Source organism: Fusarium sambucinum, chromosome I, assembly GCF_050947815.1.
Source record: "Fusarium sambucinum isolate potato_lamoka chromosome I, whole genome shotgun sequence".
Classification (NCBI taxonomy): domain Eukaryota; kingdom Fungi; phylum Ascomycota; class Sordariomycetes; order Hypocreales; family Nectriaceae; genus Fusarium; species Fusarium sambucinum.
In genome coordinates, this window is record NC_139294.1 from 4,872,470 (window position 1) to 4,898,551 (window position 26,082).

General features: G+C 36.1%; 4 protein-coding genes across 4 annotated transcripts; 2 read left to right on the plus strand and 2 right to left on the minus strand.

The window, feature by feature from the left end:
- Positions 1 to 422: 422 nt before the first annotated feature.
- On the plus strand, positions 423 to 3,869 carry FSST1_004288 (WD40 repeat domain-containing protein; the record flags this gene model as incomplete). Its single annotated transcript, XM_083230447.1, has 3 exons — positions 423 to 677; positions 727 to 870; positions 930 to 3,869. The coding sequence occupies 3 exons, from the start codon at positions 423 to 425 to the stop codon at positions 3,867 to 3,869; spliced, it is 3,339 nt and encodes a 1,112-aa protein (XP_083087718.1).
- Positions 3,870 to 14,687: 10,818 nt separating this feature from the next.
- FSST1_004289 (mitochondrial FOW-1 like protein) lies at positions 14,688 to 15,808 on the minus strand (the record flags this gene model as incomplete). Its single annotated transcript, XM_083230448.1, has 4 exons — positions 14,688 to 14,742; positions 14,799 to 15,471; positions 15,531 to 15,627; positions 15,680 to 15,808. The coding sequence occupies 4 exons, from the start codon at positions 15,806 to 15,808 to the stop codon at positions 14,688 to 14,690; spliced, it is 954 nt and encodes a 317-aa protein (XP_083087719.1).
- Positions 15,809 to 17,700: 1,892 nt separating this feature from the next.
- Positions 17,701 to 19,434, minus strand: FSST1_004290 (citrate (Si)-synthase CIT1; the record flags this gene model as incomplete). Its single annotated transcript, XM_083230449.1, has 4 exons — positions 17,701 to 18,743; positions 18,801 to 18,994; positions 19,124 to 19,188; positions 19,324 to 19,434. 4 exons carry the CDS (start codon positions 19,432 to 19,434, stop codon positions 17,701 to 17,703), a joined length of 1,413 nt encoding a protein of 470 aa, XP_083087720.1.
- A 3,604-nt stretch (positions 19,435 to 23,038) lies between these two features.
- On the plus strand, positions 23,039 to 25,616 carry FSST1_004291 (Nrd1 complex RNA-binding subunit; the record flags this gene model as incomplete). The annotated part of the gene is made up of 6 exons (XM_083230451.1): positions 23,039 to 23,158; positions 23,250 to 23,495; positions 23,668 to 23,767; positions 23,871 to 24,852; positions 24,906 to 25,074; positions 25,125 to 25,616. 6 exons carry the CDS (start codon positions 23,039 to 23,041, stop codon positions 25,614 to 25,616), a joined length of 2,109 nt encoding a protein of 702 aa, XP_083087721.1.
- Between the last annotated feature and the right edge of the window lie 466 nt (positions 25,617 to 26,082).

Consider the following 26,082-nt stretch of genomic DNA (forward strand, 5'->3'; position numbering starts at 1 on the left):
ATTTAAAGGTTAAATTCTTATTCTATAGATTTAAAAATAGAAACTGATATTTATTCTTATTATACCTAAATATTATATAAAATTATAATATATATCTTATTATTAACTACTTTTCTTTAAGAATGAAAACTTATAAAGTATTTTAAGGATTTTAAATATAAGGAGTTTAATATAGTTAAAACTTATATTATTATTAATATTTTTACTCTTAGCGATATATAGCACTCTGGATTATCTATTTTCCATCCCTTAGGCCCACTAAGCTCCTTCTTATGCCTCCTGATTCTCTTATCACCGCAACAACGCTAAATGGGGCAATGGGGTAAGTAATATATATCCCCGTCATCTTTGTATACTACGCGTCAAAGGTTATCTTGTTTGATTTGCCCTTTATCTCTTCATGATCTTGGGCTTATTTCCTCATGAGCTTTGGGCTGACTACAACGGTCTCCAGATCGTTGTTTAACCATGGCCAGGTGCCGACAGCGCCCATTCCTTTGCTGGATACCCTCAGGCCAACCGACGAACCGCCATCAAAACGCCAACGCGTTGAGCAGCCCTTACCGCGTAAACGCAGCGTAAAGGAATGTCTCCGTGAACAGGTGTATCCTCTAGTCCAGAATGCAATTTCGGGCCTTAAGCGCGACGATTACCATCTTCATGCGCTCACGATTAAGGTAAATAAAGGAAGTTTCACACTGCAACGTGCTTCAACGCTAATCGCAGGTAATTAAGGCAGTTACAGTGCTCAGCATAAGCAAGTTCTTTCGTAGACGATGGGACGAAACCTGTGGTTATCTGAGCGAGACAGACCTGGGTATTCTCAGGTCTCAGGCGCGCAGTGTCGTTGCAGAGCTTGTAGAGGGCTCAGTGAGTTGTCCGATTCCAAGACCAGGCCGTTTCTTTCTTTCATTAACACGCCATTCAAGGAGTTCCGCGTATCCCCCACACCCTTTTCGACACCTCGGCCGAGGCTGCCTCGGCGAGCAATACAGCCGATCGTTTCACAACGTCGAGAACCTAAAAATTCTGAGGCATCAGACGAATCCAGCGAGACAGAAGGATCAGATGAGTCAGAAGACTCTGACGGGTCGGAAGACTCAGAAGGTTCAGAAGAGTCAGACGACGTACCAGAGCTAGAGGAGGATGAAGAGTCTGAAGGGCTGCCACAATTTCAAGCAGTTAACGTGCCAGAAGAGTCCCCGGAGCTGGAAGTGATTGAACTGTCGGAAGACTCGGAAGATTTGCCGGAGCTGGAAGAAGTGGAAGCTCTAAGAGAGTACTCCGAGCTTATTAAAGAGCCAAGAACGTTTAGGGAGCCGCATTCTTCTCGCACTTTCACCACGCACGAACCACCGCGAGTGCCAGAACCAGAGATTCCTGAATACATCAACCGACAGCCATGCAAGTCTCGAGAACGCCGAGAACCGAACCCCCAAAATCGGTTCTACCAAATTGTCGAGAAGCCTTATCTCACGGCGGAACATCGCAAAGCTATCGAGGCGGGTACAAAATTTCCAGTTGATGCTAGCATTGCCAGTATAGCGTCACAGCCAATTGTATACCATGTCGACTTTACACCCCAAGAGATCGCCGAGATCACAGAAAAGCTTTCGCGATCTAGGAACGAGCGCTTGGAGCCCACTCTCGAAACCCTGATGCAATGGGTCAGGCTAGAAGGCCAATCCCTACCTGCACCAAGCGGACGGTCTCAGCGTGATATGAATGCTTTTGGGGCGGATCTATGGGAAGGACGAGTAGTTGAAGTTCCGCGAGTTCTGTCGTTAACTAGTGAACCTGTGAACCAACAGATTGAGAAACGCCAGGGGCAGTCAAGAAGGGCGAGCAGGTTCTCGTCCTTGCTTATGGCTCGAGAGATGTCAGGAAATCAGGGTTTCCAGCGGACCCGCCAATACCTGAACTTTCAACAAGAATTCAAGACGCTGCGTGAAGATGATCTGGAGGTGGTAGCTGAGTTTACGAACTGCGCTGGAGATGTCACTACAGGCACTTGGGTCTCTGACGAAAGCTTCTTGTGCGGTACGACAACCCACTCTGACACGCACAACCAACAATACAACAAACCGGGAAATTTGCTCCTCTGTTCGACAAGCAAAGGCACGCTGCGTGCATTCCCCGACCATCGAATACCTCGTCCCCGGGTCGAAAAAGGAGAGAATTCGACAGAGGCTATGCGACAGAGCCAAGATCCTTGGCTATACTCTTCAGTCGTCTCGTCTGACTACAATGCGGATGATAATTTAGCGTATACCTCAAGTTTTGATAAGACAGTCAAGATTTGGAAGGTCGACTCTCAGGGGACGCACATGGAGGCCATTGCCACATGGCAACACACTGGCAATGTTAATTTTGTCGCTGCTGCAAAGGACCAGTCTGGCCGGGTGGCGACAGCAGCAGACTCCCCAACTGATGCCGTACGAGTATATACGGTCGAAAGGGGGAATGAGGCAAACAGCACGTATCAGACCTTCTCTTGCTCGAGAACTGATGCTGAAGGATCAAACAAGTGGGCGTACTTCCCAGCAACGATGCAGTGGGGGAGAGCCCCGGGCTGCCAACACTTGCTCTTGGTCGGATACTCTCCTCGAAGCTTCAGTGGGGATGATCTGGAAATCCCAGAAGACAGAAGGACATCAGGGGAGATTATCTTGTGGGATGCGGAACAAGGCATGCGAATTAATGTGTTTACAGCTTCAACGGCCAACGTCTTCGAGGTTGCCTGGCACCCAAAATTACAACGTTTTATTGCTGCAACGACGCCGAACGGCTCAAGTATCAACCCCAACAAAGTTAAGACGCTAGTCCACATCTTCCAGCGTGATAAGGAACGTCTGGGTGGTGGTGGATATGCCCAGTACCAGTCACTTGACTGCTACGCTTCCGACATCAATGAACTTACGTTTGTTCCTAACTCGTGTGGACACGCCTATGTCAGTGCCGCGTGCACTGACGGCAAGGTTTACATCTGGGATACGGCGCAGGGTGATAAGCCCATCCACACGCTCTCGCATGGAAAACCTATCGAAGAATACTATGGAGATCGCGAGAAGGAGGATACAGGCGTCAAGTTCACAGCATGGAACACAAGTCTTGACCGTTTTTACACAGGATCCAGTGATGGTGTAGTCAAGGTGTGGAACGTACGTAGGTTAAAGGAGCCTTTCGTGCGAAACATCCTTACAGCACCAGGGCCTATTGCTTGGGGCGGTTTCTCTCCTGATACTTCGAAATTAGCGATAGGTGACGCCACTGGTCGCTGTTTTATCCTTTCTATAGATGAGCGCGATGCGCCGGAGTCGCACTTTATGACTTTGCCCGGCACTAAACGGCGACTCCGCCGTCCACAACCACTAATTCCGCATCCGGAGCCAGACCCACCCGGCACGGAACACGGAGACGACATGGACATCGACTCGGAGCTTGAGGATGCCACATATGCCCGCCGTACCTATCTCGACACCCAGTACATTAAAATCACTAATAACCCTGTCATCGGTGCCGTTCAAGGCCCTCGGTATTCTGAAACTAAACTCTTTTGCCGCGATGCCCATCTTAACCAGAACCCCACCGCTCCTCTCCTTGCCGAGTTTGAGCGCTTCCAAAAGAACAGCGAGGCTGATAGTATCGGTAAGCGACGGCGTTCTGTACGTCGAGTTAAGATCCCTGCGCCGCCAGACGAGCGTCTCAAAGCCGTGCACGCAGAGAATGAGAAGCGGGACTTTAACCTGGAACAGCTGGAGAGGAGTGATATAGATAGTCTTGTGAAAGCCGGGGCATTGCTAAGCATCGAGGAAGATTGGGGCTTTGTATATAAAGAACTCATAAGTCCAGACATGAATGCTCTATAAAAAAGTTCATCTTGATGTTTAAGGAGTATATAGTATAATGAAAGCAATATAGTATATAATTCTGTAATTCTAATAATACATGCCAGCGTCAGTGAAGACGCTGGAGGCTATTATATACAGGCGCATATACTAGCTTATAGGTCTTAAGCCCTTTAATTTAAGACCTGCTCTTATATTAATTAAAAAATTATCTTCCTTTTTATTATTATAGTTATAGTTATTACTTATAATTTATAATATATAGTAATAGTTATAGCTATAAGAGGTATTAAAAGCTATTAATTTTTATTTATATTTAACTATTTATATTAATATACTTTATTTTTAATAATTTTTAAGAAAAAATTAAAAAACTAATTTTAAGGAATTAAATACTAGCTTTATAAATTTAAGCCTTATTTTAATTAAGCAATTAATTATTATATATTCTTATATATTAATATAAATTTACTTTAATATAATCCTTTTATATTACTATAATATACCTTTAATTACTAAGAATTTTATCTTATAATTAACCCTTTATATATAATTAATAAAAAAAAAGGCCCTTTAACCTAGCTTTACTTTTTAAAGGTAAATAGTAATATAGCCTTAGTTTTAATTTTAAAGAATTAAAATATTTAATATTATCTTATAATCTAAGTATAAGCTTATATATTAATTAATAGAGATAGCTAAATATTATTAATATTAAAGAAAAAGTTATTTATAGAGTAATTATAACTAATAGTAATATTTCTACTCTTTAAATATATAAACTAGGGAGCTATAGCCTTTAATCTCTTAGCTATATTAAGAAACTATAAGTACTTATTTTAATAGAAATACTAAATATAATTACTACCTATAAGGCTTTAATAAGGCTTAACTTTTAAAAATAATAAAATTATATAATAAGGACTTTTTATATTTAATTTCTACTTAAAGAAAAAAGACTACTATTTAACTTAAAGAGTATAGCTTTTCTTTATAATTTAATTACTTAAGCCTTTATTTTTTAATTAAAGAAGCTAGCTATAAGAATTAATAAGACTCTTATTATTTTAATAAGGATATATTTAATATACTTACTATATTTTAATAAGTTATAACTATTAACTTACTCCTAGGATTTTACCTTTAACTATTAAACTTATTAAATTTCCTAGTTAATAATAATATCTTTATTAAAAAAAGAAACTTTAAAATTCCTTAAAGTAATATATACTAGAATTAGTATTATAATATTTTTACTTTATTATTATTATATCTAATAGTATAATTTTTAGATAATTCCTTAATAAATAAAACCTAATTAATATAACCTAGGTTAATATACTTTAAAGGAAAAGATATTATTTTTTCTATATATAATTATTAATAAGTTAATTAATAATAATCTTCTTTATATAATTTAAATAAGAATCCTAAGGTTATTAAATTTATTTTATAAGAAAAATAAGAAATAATAAGCTAAGGAATTTAATTTTATTATTTAATAAATAAATATTATAATAATATAGTTATAAAAATTATAACTATATAGAATTATAATATTATAGTATATATTTAATAAATAATTTTATAAAATATTAGCTTAAGCTTATTAGCCCTTTTACTAATATTACTTAAATAGGCCTAATTATTTTATTTAAAGTATTTATTATAATAGCGCAAGGAAATTATAAAATCTTTTAAGCTATATTTTATAATATAAAGTAATTAAGCTATATTAAAGACTATATATTATTTTAACCTTAAATTTAATCTTAGAATTATTTAATAGCCTATTTAATTTAAATAACTTAATTTTCCTAGTTTAAATAAGTTAAATTCTTATAAATTGCAAATAATATAAGAAATAAGCTATAAATTAAGCTTTAATTAAAATATCTAGCTATTCTAAGAGTAAAGTTATATTTTTAAAATATATTAAAATAATTATTCCTCTATATACTAAGGTATTTATAAGATAATTATAGTAAATAATTTATATCTTTAAGACTTTTAATTATTTTATAAAGAAATAAGATAGCTTAAATAATAAATATCTAATAATTTAATAATATTATAAGGCTATAAGGCTATACTTTTAAATAAGCTTTTAATAAAACTCTATATTAAAATAAAGCTATATAAAATAATAAGATAATAGTAAATACTTTCTTTTTTCTTATATAATAAAACTACTAGTAAAAAAAGGTAAAAATAATAGTAAAAAAGCAAGTTATTTTACCCTTAACTATTTATTTAATATATTAAGCTAACCTAGATTATAGTTATAATATTAATACTATATTATTATACTATTTAATCCTATAACTATAGCCTTATAGCTAGGCAATATATAAGGCAATTTTACTATATATATAGTAAAATTATTAAGGTATTATATATTAGCTTAGCCTTATTTTAAAATTTATATAACCTTATAATAATAAAGTTAAAATATATCTCTATAGGCTAAAAACTTTTAATTAAAAATAGTATAATATTAGCTATATTTAGCTATAAGGTCTTATAATTCCCTGGTATTTCTATTCCTTAGAGGGATTTATAGTAGATTTAATAAGAAAGGTAATAGCTTTATATACTATATTATAAGATTAGAAAAAGAAATACCCTTATAATAAGAGAGATTATATTTTATAATATAATAAGTTAATATAAGCTATAGTTAATAAAACTAGGGAATACTTATTTAAACTATTAAAGATAAATATAAGTATTCTAAGTAATAGCTTTCTTATATATCTAGCTATAATAGTATAAATAGGAAATTCTATTTAAGTTAAAGTCTATAGAAAAAGAAATTTATATATATAATTAAGAGTTTAATATAAAGTTAAAATACTAAAGTAAAACTTAATACTATAGTTAATTAAACTAAGTTATATAATTAAACTTCTTACTATATTATATAATTATCTTAATCCTTATATAATTATACTATTAATAATTTTAATAAAGATTATAGTAAATAATATAACTATAAGTAATATCTTTAAGAAGATTAAAAAGGAGAACTTATTAGTCTTTAACTTAAATTACTTTAATAATTACTATAACTAAGGTTTTATTATTATATTAAGAGGTAAATATATTTATATAAATAATTTTATATTTAAAGAATACCTATTAATATTTAAATGCTATAGAGAAGACTATCTTATTAATTATTACCTTTTAATCTTTACTAATAAAGCCTATACCTAGTTAATATTTAAAATAAATAGTATTAAAAGGGAATAATTCTTAAATATACTTATTATTAAATTTATTTAAATAATTATATATTAGTTTAAATAACTTAATAATAAGTTATAAAATACTTTATATTTTAACTTATATTTTCTATAACTTATTTATAAGAAAATTATATTACTATAATAAGCTTAATATAAAGTAAACTTAGTAAAATAACTAGAATATATTAATAAGACTTTTATTCTCTTTATAATCTTTTCTATAATTAATCTTAAAGTTATATGCTTTTTTCCCTACTTAAATAAGAATATTAAATTAATAGATTTTATTTATTTCCTTTATAATAGCTAATACTTTAAAAGGAGCTATATATTTAATAGTAAATATAAAGTAATAGTAGTTTAATAATGGTAATATAGTAGCGCTATAGGGCTTAATATTAAATTAAACTTTATATTAAAATATAAGCTTTAAATAGATAATAAACAATCCTCCCTTTTTTATAATATAATAATAAAAATAAGGAAATTATTAATATTAATATTCTAAGCAGTATAATATATAAGTTATTTTATTTTACTGCTTATATAATAAGGGAAGCTAATTAATAATAATCTATATAATAATATATTATATTAGGCAGGCCTTAACCCTATAGATACTAGCCCTAGGGCCCTAGCCTATAATAATAGTAACTAGTATAATAATAAGGAGAAGTTAATAACTATATTAAATAGTAATAATAAATATATTAAATATTTATATTAATTAACCTTTAAGTAAAATATACTTTATAATACTAAGGTTAATAGTATATATAAAGAAAAATCTATATATAGTAATTAGCTTAATATTATATTAATATAATTTAATTATTTAATCTTAGTCTTTTTATACCTTATTAAATTAGATTATATTAAATAGGTCCTTAAGGAAGAAAAATATCTTAATGCCTTATATTAAAAGCTAAATTAAAGTATTATACTATTAATAGAGGAGAAGGTATTCCTAGAGGAAATATAGTTAAATAGGTATAGGCTCTAGATTATAAACCTTAAAGTAATAATATATTTAATTAAGATATTTAAATAATTTAATAATATATAAAGAATAATTAGCTTTTTAATTAACTATAGCAATTAAGATAAACTTAAATAGGATAAGTTAATATTTATTATATAGCTATACTAATTTTAATAGAAAGCTTTAAGTTAAAGCAAAGGCTTTCTTATAAATTAATAAATATTATAGAAAAATAAATTATATAATAATTATCTAAGTAAATATAAAATAAAAAAAATGCCTTATAATAAGCAGTAATCTTAATAGTAGTTTTAACAGTGGATTTAGTCTTCCTATAATAAGAAGATATAAATTTTATTTATAACTATAAAAACTAAAGAGAAGCTATTAAAAAGACTATTAATTAAAATGCCTTAAAGTCTAGCTTTAATTATAATTAATAGTAAGAAAATAATTCCTATAGGAATAAATAATATAATAATAAATAAAGCAGAGATAATTATTAAAAAGACTTTTATTATTTTAATAAATATTATAATAGCTAATAATAAGATAATAAGAATAAAGATTAAAACTATAATAGCTAATATAGCTATAAAAGCTTTTAAAAAGACTAAAATATAAATAACTATATATAAGATAATTATAATAATTAACTATAGGAAAAAGACTATATTTAAAAGAAAAAAATATATTTTTTAAGAAAATATATTTAATATTAATTAATATTATACTTAGTCTAGATAATAATACCTCTATAGATAATAGCTATTCTATAGATAATAGCTATTCTATAGATAATAGCCTTTTTACTAGCTTTAAAGCCTCTTAAGAAGCCTATTTAAGTTTTATAATTATAAAAGGCCTACTATTAAATAATACTTATAATAATACCTTTCTTATAATTAATATTATAAAAGTATATAACTATAAGACTTATAAATAAACCTTTATAATATAGAGCTTACTCTAGGAATATTTATAATCTAAGGGATATATCTTAAAGAAATAGCTATTAAGTAAGAATATACCTATAAAGATTAAATAATATATTTATTATTATTAAGATTTTCTATTTTATAATAAGCTTTATTAATATATATATTAAGGATATAATTTTACTACTATAGAATAATAATAGAATAGTATAACTTTAATAAATAATTAAGTATATACTGCCTTAATTACTGCTTATATACCTATTCTATATAAAATAAATAGAAATTATATTTACTTATAATTCCTAGCTTAAAGATCTCTCTTTAAACCCTTAGTAATTATTTATATAAATATAAAGTATAATAAACCTATAATTAGCTATAATTAGCTTTAAATATTAAATTACTTAATTAAAAAGAAAAAGCTAGTATATATATATAGAATTAATAATAAGGTTAATAAACCTTATAATAAATAGGCTATTTTTACTTTTTATATAAATAGAGTTTAATATAATAAAAGTAATACTAGGCCTATAAAGTTTAAATATAAAGCCTAGGTTTAAGATAAAATACTCTTATCCTTATTAGCTATTTTACTAGGTAATAAATAAATAGTTCTTTATAGGGTTAATATAATAAATACTATTTACTATCTAGATTATATTATACTTAAGGACTTTTATATTCTTTTCTAAGTAATTTAATTAGCTTAAAAAGTAATTTAATAAATATAAGCTATATAAGCTATAACTATTTTAATTAGTTAATTATAATTTATTCCTACTTTATAAAAAGAAATTCCTAAAGGATAACTATATATATTCTATAGATTTCTTTTTATTATTATTAATAGTTTAATAAATATTAATAGCTCTCCTAGTATTATAATTACTAATAATATTAATAAAGATATTTATATTTTCTAGAAATAGAAATTAAATAACCTAGAAGAATATAAGTCTTAATAGTTATATTTAATAATTAATTAGAAAGCAGTATTTATAGCCTTTACTATAGTTAATATAGCTAGGTATTTAAATAGCTTTAATAAAGAACTTATTTAAGGATTATAAATAGGTATATAAATAAGCCTATTAAGTAACTTTATTTTTACCTTAGCCCTAGAAGCTATAGCTATTAAAGCTATTATTCCTAGGACCCTTAAGTATATAATACTAAAGCCTACTAAGTATATAGTATTAAAGTCTATTAAATATATAATATTAAAGTCTATTAAATACTTTAAAATTATTACCTTAAGTATTTTAAATATTATAATAGCAGATATTATTAAAGCTTATTATTAATAGGATAAATAGAAATAATAGCTATTTATAGCCTTTATAGACTTATTAAGCAGTAAGCTATAAATACCTAGGGAAAATAATAATAAAACCCTTTGCCTAATAAAAAAAGTAATAAGGTATTATAAATTCCTTTATAAAGTTTAAATATAATAATAATTAAACCTTCTAGAGATTATAACTATAAATAGAGTATATATTTATAATAACTTAATATTATTTATAGTAAATATTATTAAATTAATTAAAGACTTTATTAATATTTAAGAAAATATTAAATTAATTAAAGTTAATAAGGGAAATAAAATAATAATACTATTAATAGAGAATTAATATAAATATAAAATCTCTTAATATCCTTATATTTATAAAATAAAAGATAAGGAGTTTATTAATAAAACTTTTAATAAATTATATTAATAAGGATAAATAAAATAAGTCTATTAACTTATACTTTTTTTAGCTTTTATCTTTATAGTCTAGAGAACTATAAATAGAAAATAGAAAAGATATATAATTATAGACCTTTATACTTTAAATAAAATTACTATACTTAATTGCTATTTATTACTTAAATAAGAAGATATTATAAGTATTTTATAAAAAGCTATTTATATTTTAACTATTAATATATTAGCTTTTTTTTATTAATTTAAAGTTAAGGTAAAATATAGAGATTACTTTATTATTATTAGTTATTATAGACTTAAATAATTAATAATAGCCTTAATAGGTTTCTATAATTTACTAGCCTATATATAATAATATATAGATTGTTTACTTTATTTATATTAATCCTTTTACTATATATTTATTAATAATATTATTATTTATTCTTACTTTACTAATAAATACTTAAAATACTTAAAAATACTATTTTCTTTATTTAAAATTAAAAATCTTATTATCTTTCTTAAAAAGAACTAATTAAAATACTTAAGTATATAAATATTTAAATTTAAAGTTAATATATTAAGATTATTAACTATATTAAAAAAAGTAATTATATTTATAGCCTTAAAGTTCTTTAAGTAGCTTATTACCTTTAAATAATATATTAATATTACTAGTTATATATAATATTTAATTCTTTACTATATTTAACTTATTAAATTACTTTAATAATATAAAGTTATTTTTCTTACTTAAGGAAAATAGGATAATAAAGTAATTAATAATAATAAAGGTAAATATATTATTTATATTAAGATAACTTTCTATAAACCTATAGCTAAAGAATTAATATTATTTAAAGCTATATAAGACTAAATTATATCTAGTAAAAGGCTATTTTATTTTAACTTAAAGAAATATTTATTCTTATAAATTAATATAAGCTTATAATAAGGGTTTAAAGCTATTTTTTATTATATTAAAAATAAGTATATATAGAAGGAGGGAATATATATTCCCTTTAATATTATTTTCCTAATTTATTTCCTAAGTAAAATACTATCCTTAGTAGAACTTTAATATAAATTAATTAAGTTAAAAATAGCCTACTTAATATAGGCTATATATTACTTTAAGCCTTAGATTAAATTAATAAAAGGTTTTTTAATAGTTTTTATTAATTACTTTTACTATTAAGCCTATTATTAAGAAAATAATATTAAAAACCTTTAATTTTAATTAAGCTAATTAATACTTAGTTAATATATTAATTTACCTTTTAAAATATAATTTATATATATTTTATATCCTAGGAAAGAAAAACTTTATTTTTAATATATTAAGTTATTTAAAAGCTATAGAGATTAATATTAATATTAATTAGCTTTATCTTAATTATATAGCCTTAAATAATATCTTAATAGGAATTAAAGCCCTTATAGCCTTAGAGACTAAGATTAAGTTTCTAGTAGAATATATTAAAGATATAAAGTATAAAGTAATTATTAAAATAATTCTACTAGATATTAAGCTAATTATTATTAATAAATTAAATAGTAAAGATATTATAAATACTTTAAAGCCTAGTATTCTATTTATTATATAGTAAGGCTTATTATATAACTATAATAATAAAGGAATTTACTACTTTTATATTCTATATAATATAATTCTAAATATTCTAAGTATAGCTTATAATAATAAATACTACTTTAGAATTAAATAAATAATATAAGAGCTATTAAGAATATCTATATATAATCTATTTAAATATATTAAAAAGTATATCTATAGATATAAAACCTATTATCTTAGATAAATAAACTAATAAAAGAAAATTAGAAATTATATACCTATTTAATTACTTATACTCTTAATATATATTATTATAATAGACTTTATTATTAAACTGCCCCTTATAATATTAATTAAATTACTATAGGCTATAGAAAGCTTTAAGTTATTTAATTAGCTTATAATAATAATCTGCACTATTAATAAAAAAAGCTTATTAATACTTAGCTATATTATATATATAGTTAAAGACTAAGTAATTATATTATTAAAAATATTTCTATTAGCTAATTAAGGATTATTAAAAGTAATTATTTTAAATTAAAATAAAAAGTTTATAAGTCTTTTTTAATAAATACTTTAAAAATATTTTAACTATAAATTAGCTATAATTACTATTTATTACCTTAAAGTAAATAGTCTTTTTAAATAAAAAAATTAAATAGTTAAGATTATATTATACTTTTATTATATTAAAAACTTAAAAGTTAATTAGAATTATTTACTCTTAAGTCTATAGTTTAACCTTAATAGTATATTTAACTCTAGGACTAAAATATCTATATAGAAATATATCTATAGATTTAAACCTAATAATACCCTTTAGCTTTTAAATAATAAAGGTAATACTTTTTATTTCTTATTTCTCTAAGAAATTATTTATAAAAATACTTAACTAATATTTAACTTTATTATAATAAAAGGAAAGAAGAATTATAATAAGAAATGTTACTTTATTACCTTAAAAGAAAATAATTATATTTATTTATAACTATATAATAAATATTATCTCCTAGGAAATCCTTTTTATAAATAGTTATAATAAAGAATTAGCCTATTTTAAATTAAATAAATAGTTAATAAGCTAATATATAAGCTTAAGCTGCCTTTTAATTAGTATATATATCTTATTATATTAGTTAAATACCTTATTCTTACTTATACTTATAATTATATTAAAGCTAAACCTAGCCTTATTAAATAGGATTTTAATAAAGAAAATTAATATAAAATTAAATTCTTAATAAAATAGGAAATATATAACCTTAAGTAAAATAATAAGCTATTTAAAGGATTTATAATATAATAAAAGGGATAAGGACTTAAATATAACTTATAAGTAAAGATAGTAGATATTAATAAGGAAGTTATTATAAAATATTATACTTTATATTTAGCTAAGTTTAAGAATAATAGAAAATACTATAATAGGTAATAAAAGAAAATTCCTAAGAAGAAGTAATATAAGATTTTAAATTAAAAAGAATAAGAAAAGATTATAATTATATATAATAAATATATAAATAGTATTAAGGACTATATTACCTCCTTTTAAGGCTAGTATATAATATATACTAGTATTAATAAAGATACTAAAGGCTATTATATATAAGTATATATTTCCTTATAGTAGCTAATACTCTGAAAAGAGCTATATACTTAACAGTAAGTATAGGGTAATAATAAGTTAACAGTAATAGCACAGTAGTGCTATAGGGCTTAATATTAAACTAAAACCTATATAAGTATATATACTAGCTTATAGGTTTTAAGCCTTTTAATTTAAGACCTGCTTTTATATTAATTAAAAGATTATTCTCCTTTTTATTATTATAGTTATAGTTACTACTTATAATTTATAATATCTAAGGAATATTATAATATAAATATAATATATATAATAAGAGAAAAAATTATATTATATTTTATAATAATTTTAAATAAATTATAAAATATTATTTTCTACTTAATAAAAAGCTAATAATAATATTAAAATAGTATATTTATAGTGGCTTATTAATAATCTAAAAAGAGATGCAAGCTTCATAGAAATTCTCCAATAGTGCAACAGTAATCTAGGTATAATAGGAATATACTATCTAGACTAGGATGTGTTTTAACTTGTAGTGGCTAACTATCATATTGGGGTTTTAGCGATTGACTCTGTCACTAATTGGAATAGGCCATAATAGATTGCGCAATTATTTTTATCTATTTCAATTCAAACAACTGTCAACTTATTGGTCGTCTCAAATACGTGACATGCGCGACCCTTAACACAAGCCATTTTACAAACTCATGTTATCATATCAGAAGATTTTTGAACCAAAGACAATCCATGCATCGAGCTCACCACGAGCAAATTTTTAAAACCAAATTTCCCAAAACGCCTTCTAATGCTTAGCGGTAACGGCCTCGCCGGTCACCTTCTCAACATAAGCCTTGGCCCTGTAGTGGACGCGGTTAGTATCGGTAGAAAAGTGAGCGATGTGGGCGGCACTTACATATCGCCAAATGCAACCATACAGACGGTCTGCCAAACTCCCAGAGAAATACGGGGAGCAATACCACGGTACAGACCTTTGATACCGTTGCTCTCGTAGATGTACTTGAAGGTGTTGCCAACAGTCATCTTCTTGGGACGGTTGGGGTCCTCCTTCTTACTCTGCATCTCGACACGGATAACCTCAATGGGTTGGTTCCAGGCACTGAGACCACCACCGAGAGCACTGGCAATGATCTTCTCACCGGGGGTGAGCTTCTCGTGCTCCTTCTTACCAGTGAGGGACTTAATCCAACCCTCGGCAAGACGGCTGAGACCGAAACGGCTACCCCAGTTGGTCATCTGGCGGATAGCGACGGCGTTGACACCCTTGTTGATACCACGAATACCCTCCTTGCGGTAGATCTCCGCGAAGGTCTGGAAGGTGGTCTGAGGCTTGACACCGGAGGCAGCGAGCTTGTGCTTAGTGATCTCGACTGTCTTCATGCAGGTGCAGAAACCCATAGTGGCATAGGCCTGGGCGACACCACCAGTGACACCACCAAGAATACCACCACCAAACTCAGAGGCACCGGCGGCACGGGCGTAGTATTCGGCCTCGGAAGCGACGAAAAGGAGGACAGCACCCTTCGTAGAGGCTTCAATCCAAGCCCAGGGGATGAGACCTTGGAAGACTGCAGGCTGTGTGTTAGCAGGATGACAGGTAGGTGTTGGTCTGGGGACTACCACTTACAGCCCAGAGGACCACCACGAGCCCATACGCGTCCCAAAGCCGTAGCCATGCTGTCGCCTCTGTTCGCTGCCATAGTGGTCTTGACTACTTCCAAAGGCTATCGAGGCGTAAGCAAATAACCTCTTCATTCTGTATTAAGACGAGCCTACCTGACCGAGTGTGGTAACCTCGAAAAGGTTGAGACCAGCGCCCAGAAGCAAGTTGGAGAACTTGATGGGCTTCTTCTCCAGCTTCTTATCCCCGATGGGGCCTGGAAGATCGGTACGAATGGTAGCCATAACTTTGGGAGTGTCGTAAAATAAGGGGCCCTGACCAAGGGATTAGGGTGCTTCTTCGCTGAGGGGATTGAAAGTTGATGGATGCTTCGCAAGAGGTTGTAGAAGGGAAGAAAGGGGAAGAGAAGGGGAGGGGAGATAAAGCTATAGGCGTGTGCTGAGAAGGCTGTGTGGGGGAGGTACGTACTGTAGATTCGATGGATGCTGAGTCAGATCCAATAAAAATAGTTGAATGGGCAGGGAAAAGTGCTGAGCTAAAAGCTGAGCAGAGGAAAATAAGCTTGGGGAGGGGGAAGAAGCCGCCTGGAGAAGTACCCGATAAACGGAAGGGAAATATGTACGAACAATGGGGATGGATGGATTTGCGGAGGTCGATGGCCGAGGTTCAAATGGGTATGGACATGCGCATGCGCGAGAAGACCCGAATCAAGAATCGAGTTATTCTCAGTAAGTTTTAGGCACATGGTCAGTCACATATTGTTTTGCATGTGTTTCGGCTGCCATTCCGTTGCTGATGAGGGGAAGGGAACCTAAGCTATGGACAGCACGTTTATAAGGCTGACGACGGTATTCAACCGCTGGAAACCAGTACAGCTTACACCGCACTACCTGTTCTTGATACAATGGAGAAAACACCAATAGAAAACAAATTCTGTAATGCTGACCTTTGTCTCACATATAACTCGAATGACGCTTCACGGAACTTTTCGCCTGTTGTGCACCATTATTCCAAGCCGACAGCTCGTAAAACCGAGATAAGATCGGGTTTGAGCTGGATCACTGTGAAATCGAAATCAAAATCCGGGGGTGGGTGTCCTGGGGTTCAATGACCGGCAAAAAGAAGACCGACAGAAGTAGAAGACGGAGAGAGAGAAAAATTGCTTGTGATTATGGATATATCTAGAGTGTAACGAACATGTTTTTTACTCTGTGCTCAAAAGACTTATTACAGCTATCACGCCACTCTCACTGCAGAAGCTCTCCATGGACGTCTGTAGTGGCAAAGCTCAGTTGTGCTGAGGCTATAAGCATATTTCGAGCTCAAAACATCTCCTCAACAGCTTTTATTCACCATATCTTCAAAGAAGCACACAAACAACCGGCGTCCATTCTCACCTTGAAAAATGCAGTTCCAACAAAGAATTCCATCCAGCCTCACCCGAATCCTTCTAGCTCCTCATTCGACAATATCAGCCACCCCCCGAAGATCGCAGCTCTCACCTCCATTTCTATTCGAGTTATCCCCTGTGGCGCCAAATCAGAGGAGCTCTCAACGCCCCTCCTCCACTCAACTGTTGAGAGCTCGCGTCCCTATCTGCATGGAGATTTTGTCGGCGTAATCTCTCACCGAGACTTTACCTACGTAACTTGACGTACTATGAGTGAACAACTCTCCTCGTATTTTGTGATGCAAGGTTTCTGTCCTACTACTGGTCAAAACAGAGTTTATTCTTGGATATTCGATAAGGAGCAAGGATATCCTGTTGGTGAGTTATATACTATAGAGGCTGAGACAGGTACAGCACTCTTTTTTTTTTTTTTTTTTTTCGTGGGGGGGGGGGGTCAACCAAGCCGGTTCAAAGAGGCATTAGAACAAACCATCACAATTCGAGGAAAGGCTGGCCACCAGCGATGACAACAAGGCCAGTTAACAGTTACAAAAATCTCAATTCCAACACGCAATACAGACATTAGATTCATAGAGAAAATAGATATTGCAGATTAACTGTCAAATCATTTCATTTCAATCGGCGCTCCAGCGACGATTTGCTCATTACTAAACTAAAACAGTCCCATTGTGTTGTACAAATGCCATTGACTCGGCAATCCATTCTGTCCATTTCTTGGGCAGAACCCTCCCATCACCTTCTTTTTCCCTTTTGCTTTTGAATCGGTTACAGCTTCTTGACGAGCTCAGCCCACTTGTCGGTGGAGAAAGACTTGGGTCGCTCGATGGGGGCACCGAGAGCGCGGTCAATGATGAGCTGGGGAAGAACACCAATGGCACGAGAGACACCGAAGAGGACGGTGTAGTAGTTAGCCTCGGTGAGACCGTAGTACTGGAGGAGGACACCGGAGTGGGCGTCAACGTTGGGGTAGGGGTTCTTGGTCTTGCCGTGCTCAGTAAGGACACCAGGGGCAATCTTGTAGACCTGAGAGACGAGCTTGAACATGGGGTCGTTGGGCATCTTCTCTTGAGCGAAAGTGCGCTGAGCCATGTAACGGGGGTCAGTCTTTCGGAGAACGGCGTGACCGTAACCGGGGACGACACGGCCGGCGTTGAGGGTGGACCAGAGGTAGTCAGTGATGGCCTTGTCGCTAAGGTCATCGCCGACAGACTTCTTGAACTCGGTGAGCCAGTTGAGGACCTCCTGGTTGGCAAGACCGTGGAGGGGACCGGCAAGACCGTTAAGACCAGCGGCGAGAGAGAGGAAGGGGGAGCTGAGAGCAGAGCCGACAAGGTGAGTGGTGTGGGCAGAGACGTTGCCACCCTCGTGGTCGGTGTGGATGGTCAGGTAAAGACGCATAAGCTCGACGAAGTCGGCGTTGTCGGCGAAGCCAAGCTGGTTGGCGAAGTTGAAGGAGTAATCCTTGTCCTTCTGGATGGGAGCGACCTTTCCGCCCTTGAAGACGTTCTGGTAGATGCGAGAAGCGATGTTGGGGAGCTTAGCAATGAGGTCCATGGAGTCCTCAAAGGTGTAGCCCCAGTACTCCTTCTTGTTGATACCCTTGGCGTATGCCTTGGCGAAGCTGGAGGTATGCTCGAGAGCAGTAACGGCCAGGGAGAACTGAGCCATGGGGTGGAGGTCGGTAGGGCAGTGGTCGATGAGCTCCTCGACGAACTTGGGGAGATCGGAGCGGGCAGCCCACTCAGCGGAGAGGTCGCGGACCTGCTGCTCAGTAGGGACCTCACCGGTCAGGAGAAGCCAGAAGAGACCTGCGCAGTTCGTGTTAGCATTGATAGCGTATATTTCGGCGAACAAATTCTACTTACCCTCAGGAAGGGGCTCCTTGCCACCGGGGGCCTTGGGGAGAAGCTCCTGGCACTCGGGGATGGTCTTGCCACGGAATCGGATACCCTCCTCGGAGTCGAGGACGGAACCCTCCCAAACGAGGGCCTTGATGCCACGGGCACCACCGTAGACCTGGTCAAGAGTGACCTTGTCAATAACCTTGGAACCATGCTCCCTGCGAGAACGTTAGCTTAAAAGTTCAATTGATTGTAGGTTTGCCCTCGATTCGCAAAAGTAGGCATGAGGCTCAGGGTGGATCCAAGCTTCGGCCAACATTGAACCGAGGGAAAAGAATGCGACTGACTTTCGGAGGGCCTTGACCTGCTCAATCTTCTCGGGCAGAAGCTCGGCGAATCGCTCCTTCAGGGTCTATGAGGTTGACAATGGTTAGCATGCTGTTCTTGTATCGTGTCCTGGCTGCCTTTGTGTTTGCCAATGGGTCGTGACGTTCGTGGGTAGCAGGATTTTGGGACTCGACTTTATCCGAGGTTAAACAAAACATACCTGGGTCTTGGCGGAGTAGCATCGAATGGCGTTGAAGGCAGAGCCATTGACGGGAGAAGAACGGAGGGAAGCCCGGAGGGCAGCGTTGCTGAGACGAGCGACTGAAGCCATTGTGAAGGGAGGATAGATATACAGACGAAGAGACAAGAAACAGGCGGGTGTGCCGGAGGGAAGGAGAGAGGTATATGAAGGATGTGGAGGGGAGAAAAGTTATGGGGAGGAAGAAGAAGTTCAGGCAAGGTAAGCCAAGACAGGACAAGACAAGACAATAGGTCAAAAAAAGGCGCAGGCAGGCACCTCAGAACGGGACTTGATTGAGGGATGCACAAAAATTACCTTACTGTGACATTGCCTCTCACCTTGACTCTACCTTAGCTGCGAGTACCTTTACCTCTTTGCCTTAACCGTCCAGGCCCAGGCTAGGTCTTATTCTGAACTTCGGGGACCGGGGGTACGGGGGTCATGGATGGATGAAGCATCAAGCCGAGCGGGACTTATGGGGCAGATAGCCCGGTTTTCCCTCTACATTGACGGATTTACAGGGGGTCACCTAACACATTTTTTCCTCTCTTATGTGCCTCTGCCTCACTTGTCAGGGGTGTTGTGTCGTTTCTGGGGACAACCGTTGTTGTTTTCTTTTCTTTGGCTTCTGTCATGAAGACGACATTTCGACAGCTACCTATAGCTTGTATGGTGTACCCCTGCGGGGCAGGTTCAGAGCTCCAGGCCATTCTTAGCTGAGGTCACTGTGTGTTTGAGAGCTGACTTTTGGTTCCATCAGTGCAGTGCAAACTAATCTGAGCAATGATACGGTACTAAGGTTAGTTGTCTCGATCACATTACATCACATCAGAGCTCGCTACAGCAAAGCACAGCACCCTTTTTTTTTTTTTTTTTTGACGTGCCCAGCTATCATTCCGTCATCAACTATTTGCTGGGTAGTATTTGCCAATGCCTTTTGTTGTTATCAAAACTATCACTTGTAGGCTCTCCCAAGTAACTCGGAGTGCCTCATCGGATATGCATATGTCCAACAAAGCTACTAAGGTTACCTACATAAGAGTACTATCGGATGGATCCATCCATTGCCATGCTGTCCTCTTCTTTTGATGAGGTTGCACAGGCCAGGAAAAAAATAACTGAGCTACTGCTGAAGAGGAGCATCTACCGCGGGGCCACCCCAACCTACGAGCCCCAAAATTTCAGTCCAATCCTTGTCCCTCCTCTCCCATTGCCTGCCTCCTCCAATTCGATACACTTCAAGTTCAAGCCCCCAAATGACCGAACAAAGAAATAAAAAGGATGGGGCCCCAACCAACCATTTTACAGGTCTGGTTCTCCGTAGCTTCGATCTGATTCAAACCAAAAGAGAGATGGCTTACGGCTGCATCTCGGCACCAGATTCACTGTTTCTTTACCATGGATGTCTACAAGTGACTACCAGAACCTAACTTAAAGTAGCGCAAATGTCAATTCGACATCTATCCAACAAGGTTTTATTCTTATTGTCCGTTGTTTTTACATTTTCTGTCCAGTCCAGGTCCATCATGACAACTCCGGAGCTATTGGGCTGCTGTTCTCTTAGTCACTTGTTTTCCAGTTATCCCATCCATGATAACGCACCGTAGAGATATTGTTTGGCTCCACTGAAGTGGGGATAGCATCCCAATGGATCCCTCTCTTTGGCTCATCCTTCGGGGGACCTCGGTCATGCTGGCAGTTGTCAAATTTTGACGTCAGACCCTGAGATGGGTTGTTAAACATAGGTTGACACTTTGATGCAACGGATAGGGCCAGATAGAGCCTGTTACCTTAGGGTGTGACAGAGAATATTCAGGGTGCAGAAGACTAACAGATCACAAACTACCTATGCTCATTCGTGTTTAGTCTCACTTCAGCGGTCAGTAAGTTAGCATAACCAACTTCTTAGCAAAGCCGCCTGGCAACTACGATGCCCCATCGCCGGGCCTCCGAGTTGAGCGCCGCAGAACTTCGGAGTCCCGAAGCTCCCATTTCACCGGATAACTGATGGTTTCATTTACCGTACTGATCATCCGAAAGTTTTTGATAGCCACCCGAGTTTGAGAGGAGGACAATGGTTTCCATAATTGGACTGTGAGGCCTTGTTTGTGCCCTGTTTCTTTCAAGCACTCAACTCGAATCGGTATTTCCGATCGCCCGGTCACCTCGGCTGGTGAACCACCAACATCGGTTACTTCTGACTTATGATCTCCTTTGTGATACCGTCTTTTGGGAATAAAGTAGCTTGGCATTTCTTGTCAGTTTCTGTCATGTGTTTTGAAATCATGGCGTATGTACCGTGGGCCCTTGGGATTCTATTATTAATATTTAGCTATCTGTTTCACCAACCGCTTCTAAAGTCTCGGCGCCTACGATGTGCATGGTGGGTGCATTTGTTACCAGAAAGTCCTCTTTATTGCAGCGGTGTTTAGACCAGGCGTGTGCCCTTGACTACTTTTTTACGTACATGATGTGTAAACTGAACTTGAAATCGAGCTGTTACGGGATTGCCTTCCCTTTGAGAATGGTCTTTGACCATGTTTGTTTCTGTTGGTCAAGGCTGTATCACGCACTAACACGGAACTTGAAGCGGATTCAGCACGGATATAATACATTAGACAAGGGAAGGCAACAGCTACCACCTTGAGTAGGGGCTATAAGAGCTAAACAAAGACGCACTTAAAATCTGAAGAATGTTAGCAAGCCAACAACACTGACTGTCTTTTGAGAAGTGAAGTCCACGTCCTGCAACGAATGACTGAGGCTATCGATTTACCTACTACTTGGTGGTCTACTAATTTCACGTGACTTTGATGTTCTCAGTATTTTTTTCCCTGGCACCGGATAAACTAATAGCGGAACGGAGAGGGTTTTGGCAAGGAAGTGTTAAAAAGGCTGCCCCACCTGTCACGGTCACTCGCCTTAGCTTTTCTCCTCCCACTTCATCATTCACTCCATCTCGTCCTCCGTTCACAACATTCATCACATCACCTCATCGGAGTGAACTATCGACGACAACAACGACAACGACTTCTCTGTGCTGCTAGTCCAGAAATTGTTTCCCGTGCTTTTATTCATTTATTTCTCGACTTTTTGTCTCCTAAGACTGACAACCCTCTTTGCTCTGACCACAGGACAGTCTTATCTCTCTGCCTATTAGGTCTGGCTTGGCTCTTTTTGCCGCTGCACAATCTTGTGACTCGCTCGTCGCGCTTCTGACGCAAACAAACAAACAGTAGAAGAGCTTTTTATCGCACAAGTCGTACCGTATCGTACTCTTGAGGCCTGCCTCCGCTTGTATTATTTTGCGCCGCAGATCTTCAGCTGATAACCTACGTACCTACCTTATTTGTTGGGCTGCTCTCGTACTACTTCTCCGCCGGTCGCGACTGCGTAAAAAAAATTCTCTGCCCGCCCACCTAAGGAAGGACCCGCTTAAGCTTTTTCTTTGTACCTGAACATCAGCAAAGAAATTTCGCGCTGGGGGATATATTCTTCTTCTACTATCTCGCTTTGCTCCTCTTCCGTGCTGCAAGCATTTTATCGCAAGTGGTGACGCCCACTTCTGGATTTTCGCTCTCTCGGACCTTGCTGGAGTGCATCTTGAGGCATCGCGCGCGTAGTTCGTGGACTAGTCTACCGCAAACAACATACCTACACTGCGTCACCGCAATCCAAATCAAACCAAATTATCATGGCTTCCGCTGTCGCGGACTTAGAGGCTGGCCTTCAGGCCATGCTCAACCTTAAACCACCAGGCGTATCTGGATCTCGCATCACCAGTTTGACTTCGCTTTGCGTTTCCAACATTCAGGTAAGATTCCACCAAGCACGCGTTGCATTGTTGCATTTGCTAGTTTACTCGCCAAGCCAATCAAATCAAATACTAACTATTTGTCTTGTAGTCTGAATCAGTCCTTATTCAAAAAATCTTCACACATTTCAAGAAGGCACCTGGAACACACAAGTTGGGGGTACTCTACGTCGTAGACTCTGTAACCCGAAAATGGCTCGAACAAGCCAAGGCGCAGGCGCAGGCAATAGACAGCTCTGCTCCGGATGGAACCTATGCCGCTGGCGTCAACCGAGTGACAGAACTCATGCCTGTTTTGATGAATGACATTCTGCAATCCGCCCCCAAAGAGCAAAAGGTACGCATATTTGACAATTACCCTTGTAGCCGGGAATTCGCGAGTGCTGTGCATATACCAAGCATCGTGGAGCACCTTGCAACCCGCCCTCACTAGAATCCGTCTCGCTTCTTGACATATTTGACCCGTACTATTATTTTGGATCGTAACTCACATATAGTCCACTGTGTAGGACAAGATTAAGAAACTCCTTGATATCTGGGAGAAGGGTCAAACATTCCCTACACCAATGCTCGAGTCTTTCAAAGAAAAGCTCAACGCACCACCCCAAAGTACGTTTTCCACAAAAGTAGTATCCTGCTAGCGTTTTACGCTCATGCGGCAATGCTCCGTTGTCTGGTATAAGCATGTAGTCTAACACATGTGATTTTATAGATGAGTCGACAACTCCTCCTGGTAGCCCACCTGCAAATGCTCTCGGTTCAGCTCAAGGCAGCGCTTCTGCTACTCCTGCTCCTTCAGCACCCGCTGCTCCTCCAGCCGCTAGTGGTACATCTATTCTCGAGGCTTTAGCTAACATCGCTCGTCAAAACACGAGTGCTCCCCCGGCTAACCCCCCTATGCCAGCTCCTACAGCATCGTATAATATGCCTGCTTCTGGGACACCTCAGCCAGTTTCATCTTCTATGCCGCCTGTATCGTATCCCTCGGCATCTCAGCCTGTGAGCATGCCTTCTATGCCATACGGTATCCCGCATATGGCGGCCCAAAATGGATATGGAGGCTCCCCTATAAACAATTCGAGTAACCCGCCCCCTAACCCTCTCAACGGGGCCTTGGCTGGAGCCGCTTCTGCAGCCCCTGGTCTTGGCCTTGATCCAAAAGCCCAGCAGCAGATCATGTTGATCAAGGCGCTGGCTGACCAAGGTGTTCCATTTGATAAAATTCCTGCTCTAATCCAGAGCATGACTGGCGTTGCCGTAGGCGGTGCCGCTCCCCCGGCTCAGCAATCTATGCCATATGCTCAGAACCCTCCCGTTCCTGCTCAGCCTGCATGGGGTGCTCTTGTAGGCAAGCCAGACGATTCGCGCGTACCAGGGTACGGCCATACAAGGTCTCCTCCTAGATATAATGGACGCTCTCGCTCGCGATCCCCCGATCGTGGCTGGGGCGCTCGCGGCTCGCCTCGAAATGGACGTGATCGCCTAGACTATGGTCGTGACTCTCCTAACCGCGGCCGCCAGGATGATCGCCATGGAGCTGATTATCGCCAGCGTAGCCCTCACGGTCACCGAGGCCGAAGTGAAACTCCCCTTCACGACCAAGGCCCTGCTGAGAAGTGGGTTGAGTACGATACAAACCTCCCATCCGGGCACATCAAAGTTTTTAGCCGAACACTCTTTGTCGGCGGTGTCACGTAGGTGTTTCTCGGCTCTGCAATATGTGAAGTACACTAACCATAAAAACTAGTTGCTCTGAGAGCGAACTGCGTGGCATCTTTGGTCGTTTTGGTACTGTGCAAACATGCATCGTAAACAAGGACAAGCGGCATGCATTCGTCAAGATGCTAAGCCGACAGGACGCTGTCGCCGCTAAGCAGGGCACTGAAGATTCCCGTAACTTGGAAGTGCCTCTTCGTGTAAGTGCTTCTTCTTTGTCTTGTCTTGTAACATGAGCTAATTTTGTCAGACTCGTTGGGGTGTTGGTTTTGGTCCTCGGGATTGTAGCGACTATTCGACGGGCGTTAGTATTATACCTATCCATAAGTTGACGGAAGCCGATCGCAAATGGATGTTGACCGCGCCCTATGGTGGTAGCGGTGGACGACCGATTGAAAGTGGTTTGTCGGTGGAGGAGCCCGATATTGAGATCGGAGCAGGAGTGTCATCCAAGGCCATCAGCCGGCGCATGCAGACAGACAAGGGTGGTAGCAACGGGCCCAAGTCAACTCGCAACCGTGACGAGGACCTCTCTCGATGGCGCCGAAGCCGAGATAACGGCAGCAACAACGGCAGCAACAACGGCAGCAACAATGGCAGCCACCATCGTAGAGACGATCACCGTGACCTTCCTCAAGAAGGACAGGGCTTGAATTCTTCGTTCCCCTTTGGTATTGGCACATTACCCAACGGCATGCCCAACTTTCCTGCTGGCTTCTCATTCCCCGACCCAACCAACTAAACACGCCTTTTCATGGGAGGGATACGCACAGTTAGTTAAATGATACCCCGGGCACGGAAAATGGGAGGGTGGTTCTCGATTTATTACTTGTTTATATGTTTGCTCTCGTCCATGGGGAAATGGCGTTGGCAATTTGTTTCCAAGGTGCCGTCCAAGGAATGGGCTTTGCGGTACGGTTTCTTGCATTGCATTAAGCAGGCAACCAACCGGCTTTGCATAGGCGCAGTGTTGATCAAACGTGTTTTATTAGTTAATGAGGGTCAGACGATCGCGTAGCTTCGGCAGCTCCGCAAATGAAAAGTTATTTGATGTTTCACACAGATTCTCCCAATGTTGAATATATGCTGCCCCAATAACTCGTGGTGTCTGTCGCTAAAGCTCGACACTTGTATGCTTGATCACTTGTTGAAAAAGTGAGCGTCGTGAATCTAATCCTAAGCCTTTGCGGGCATGGAGATGCTTTTGG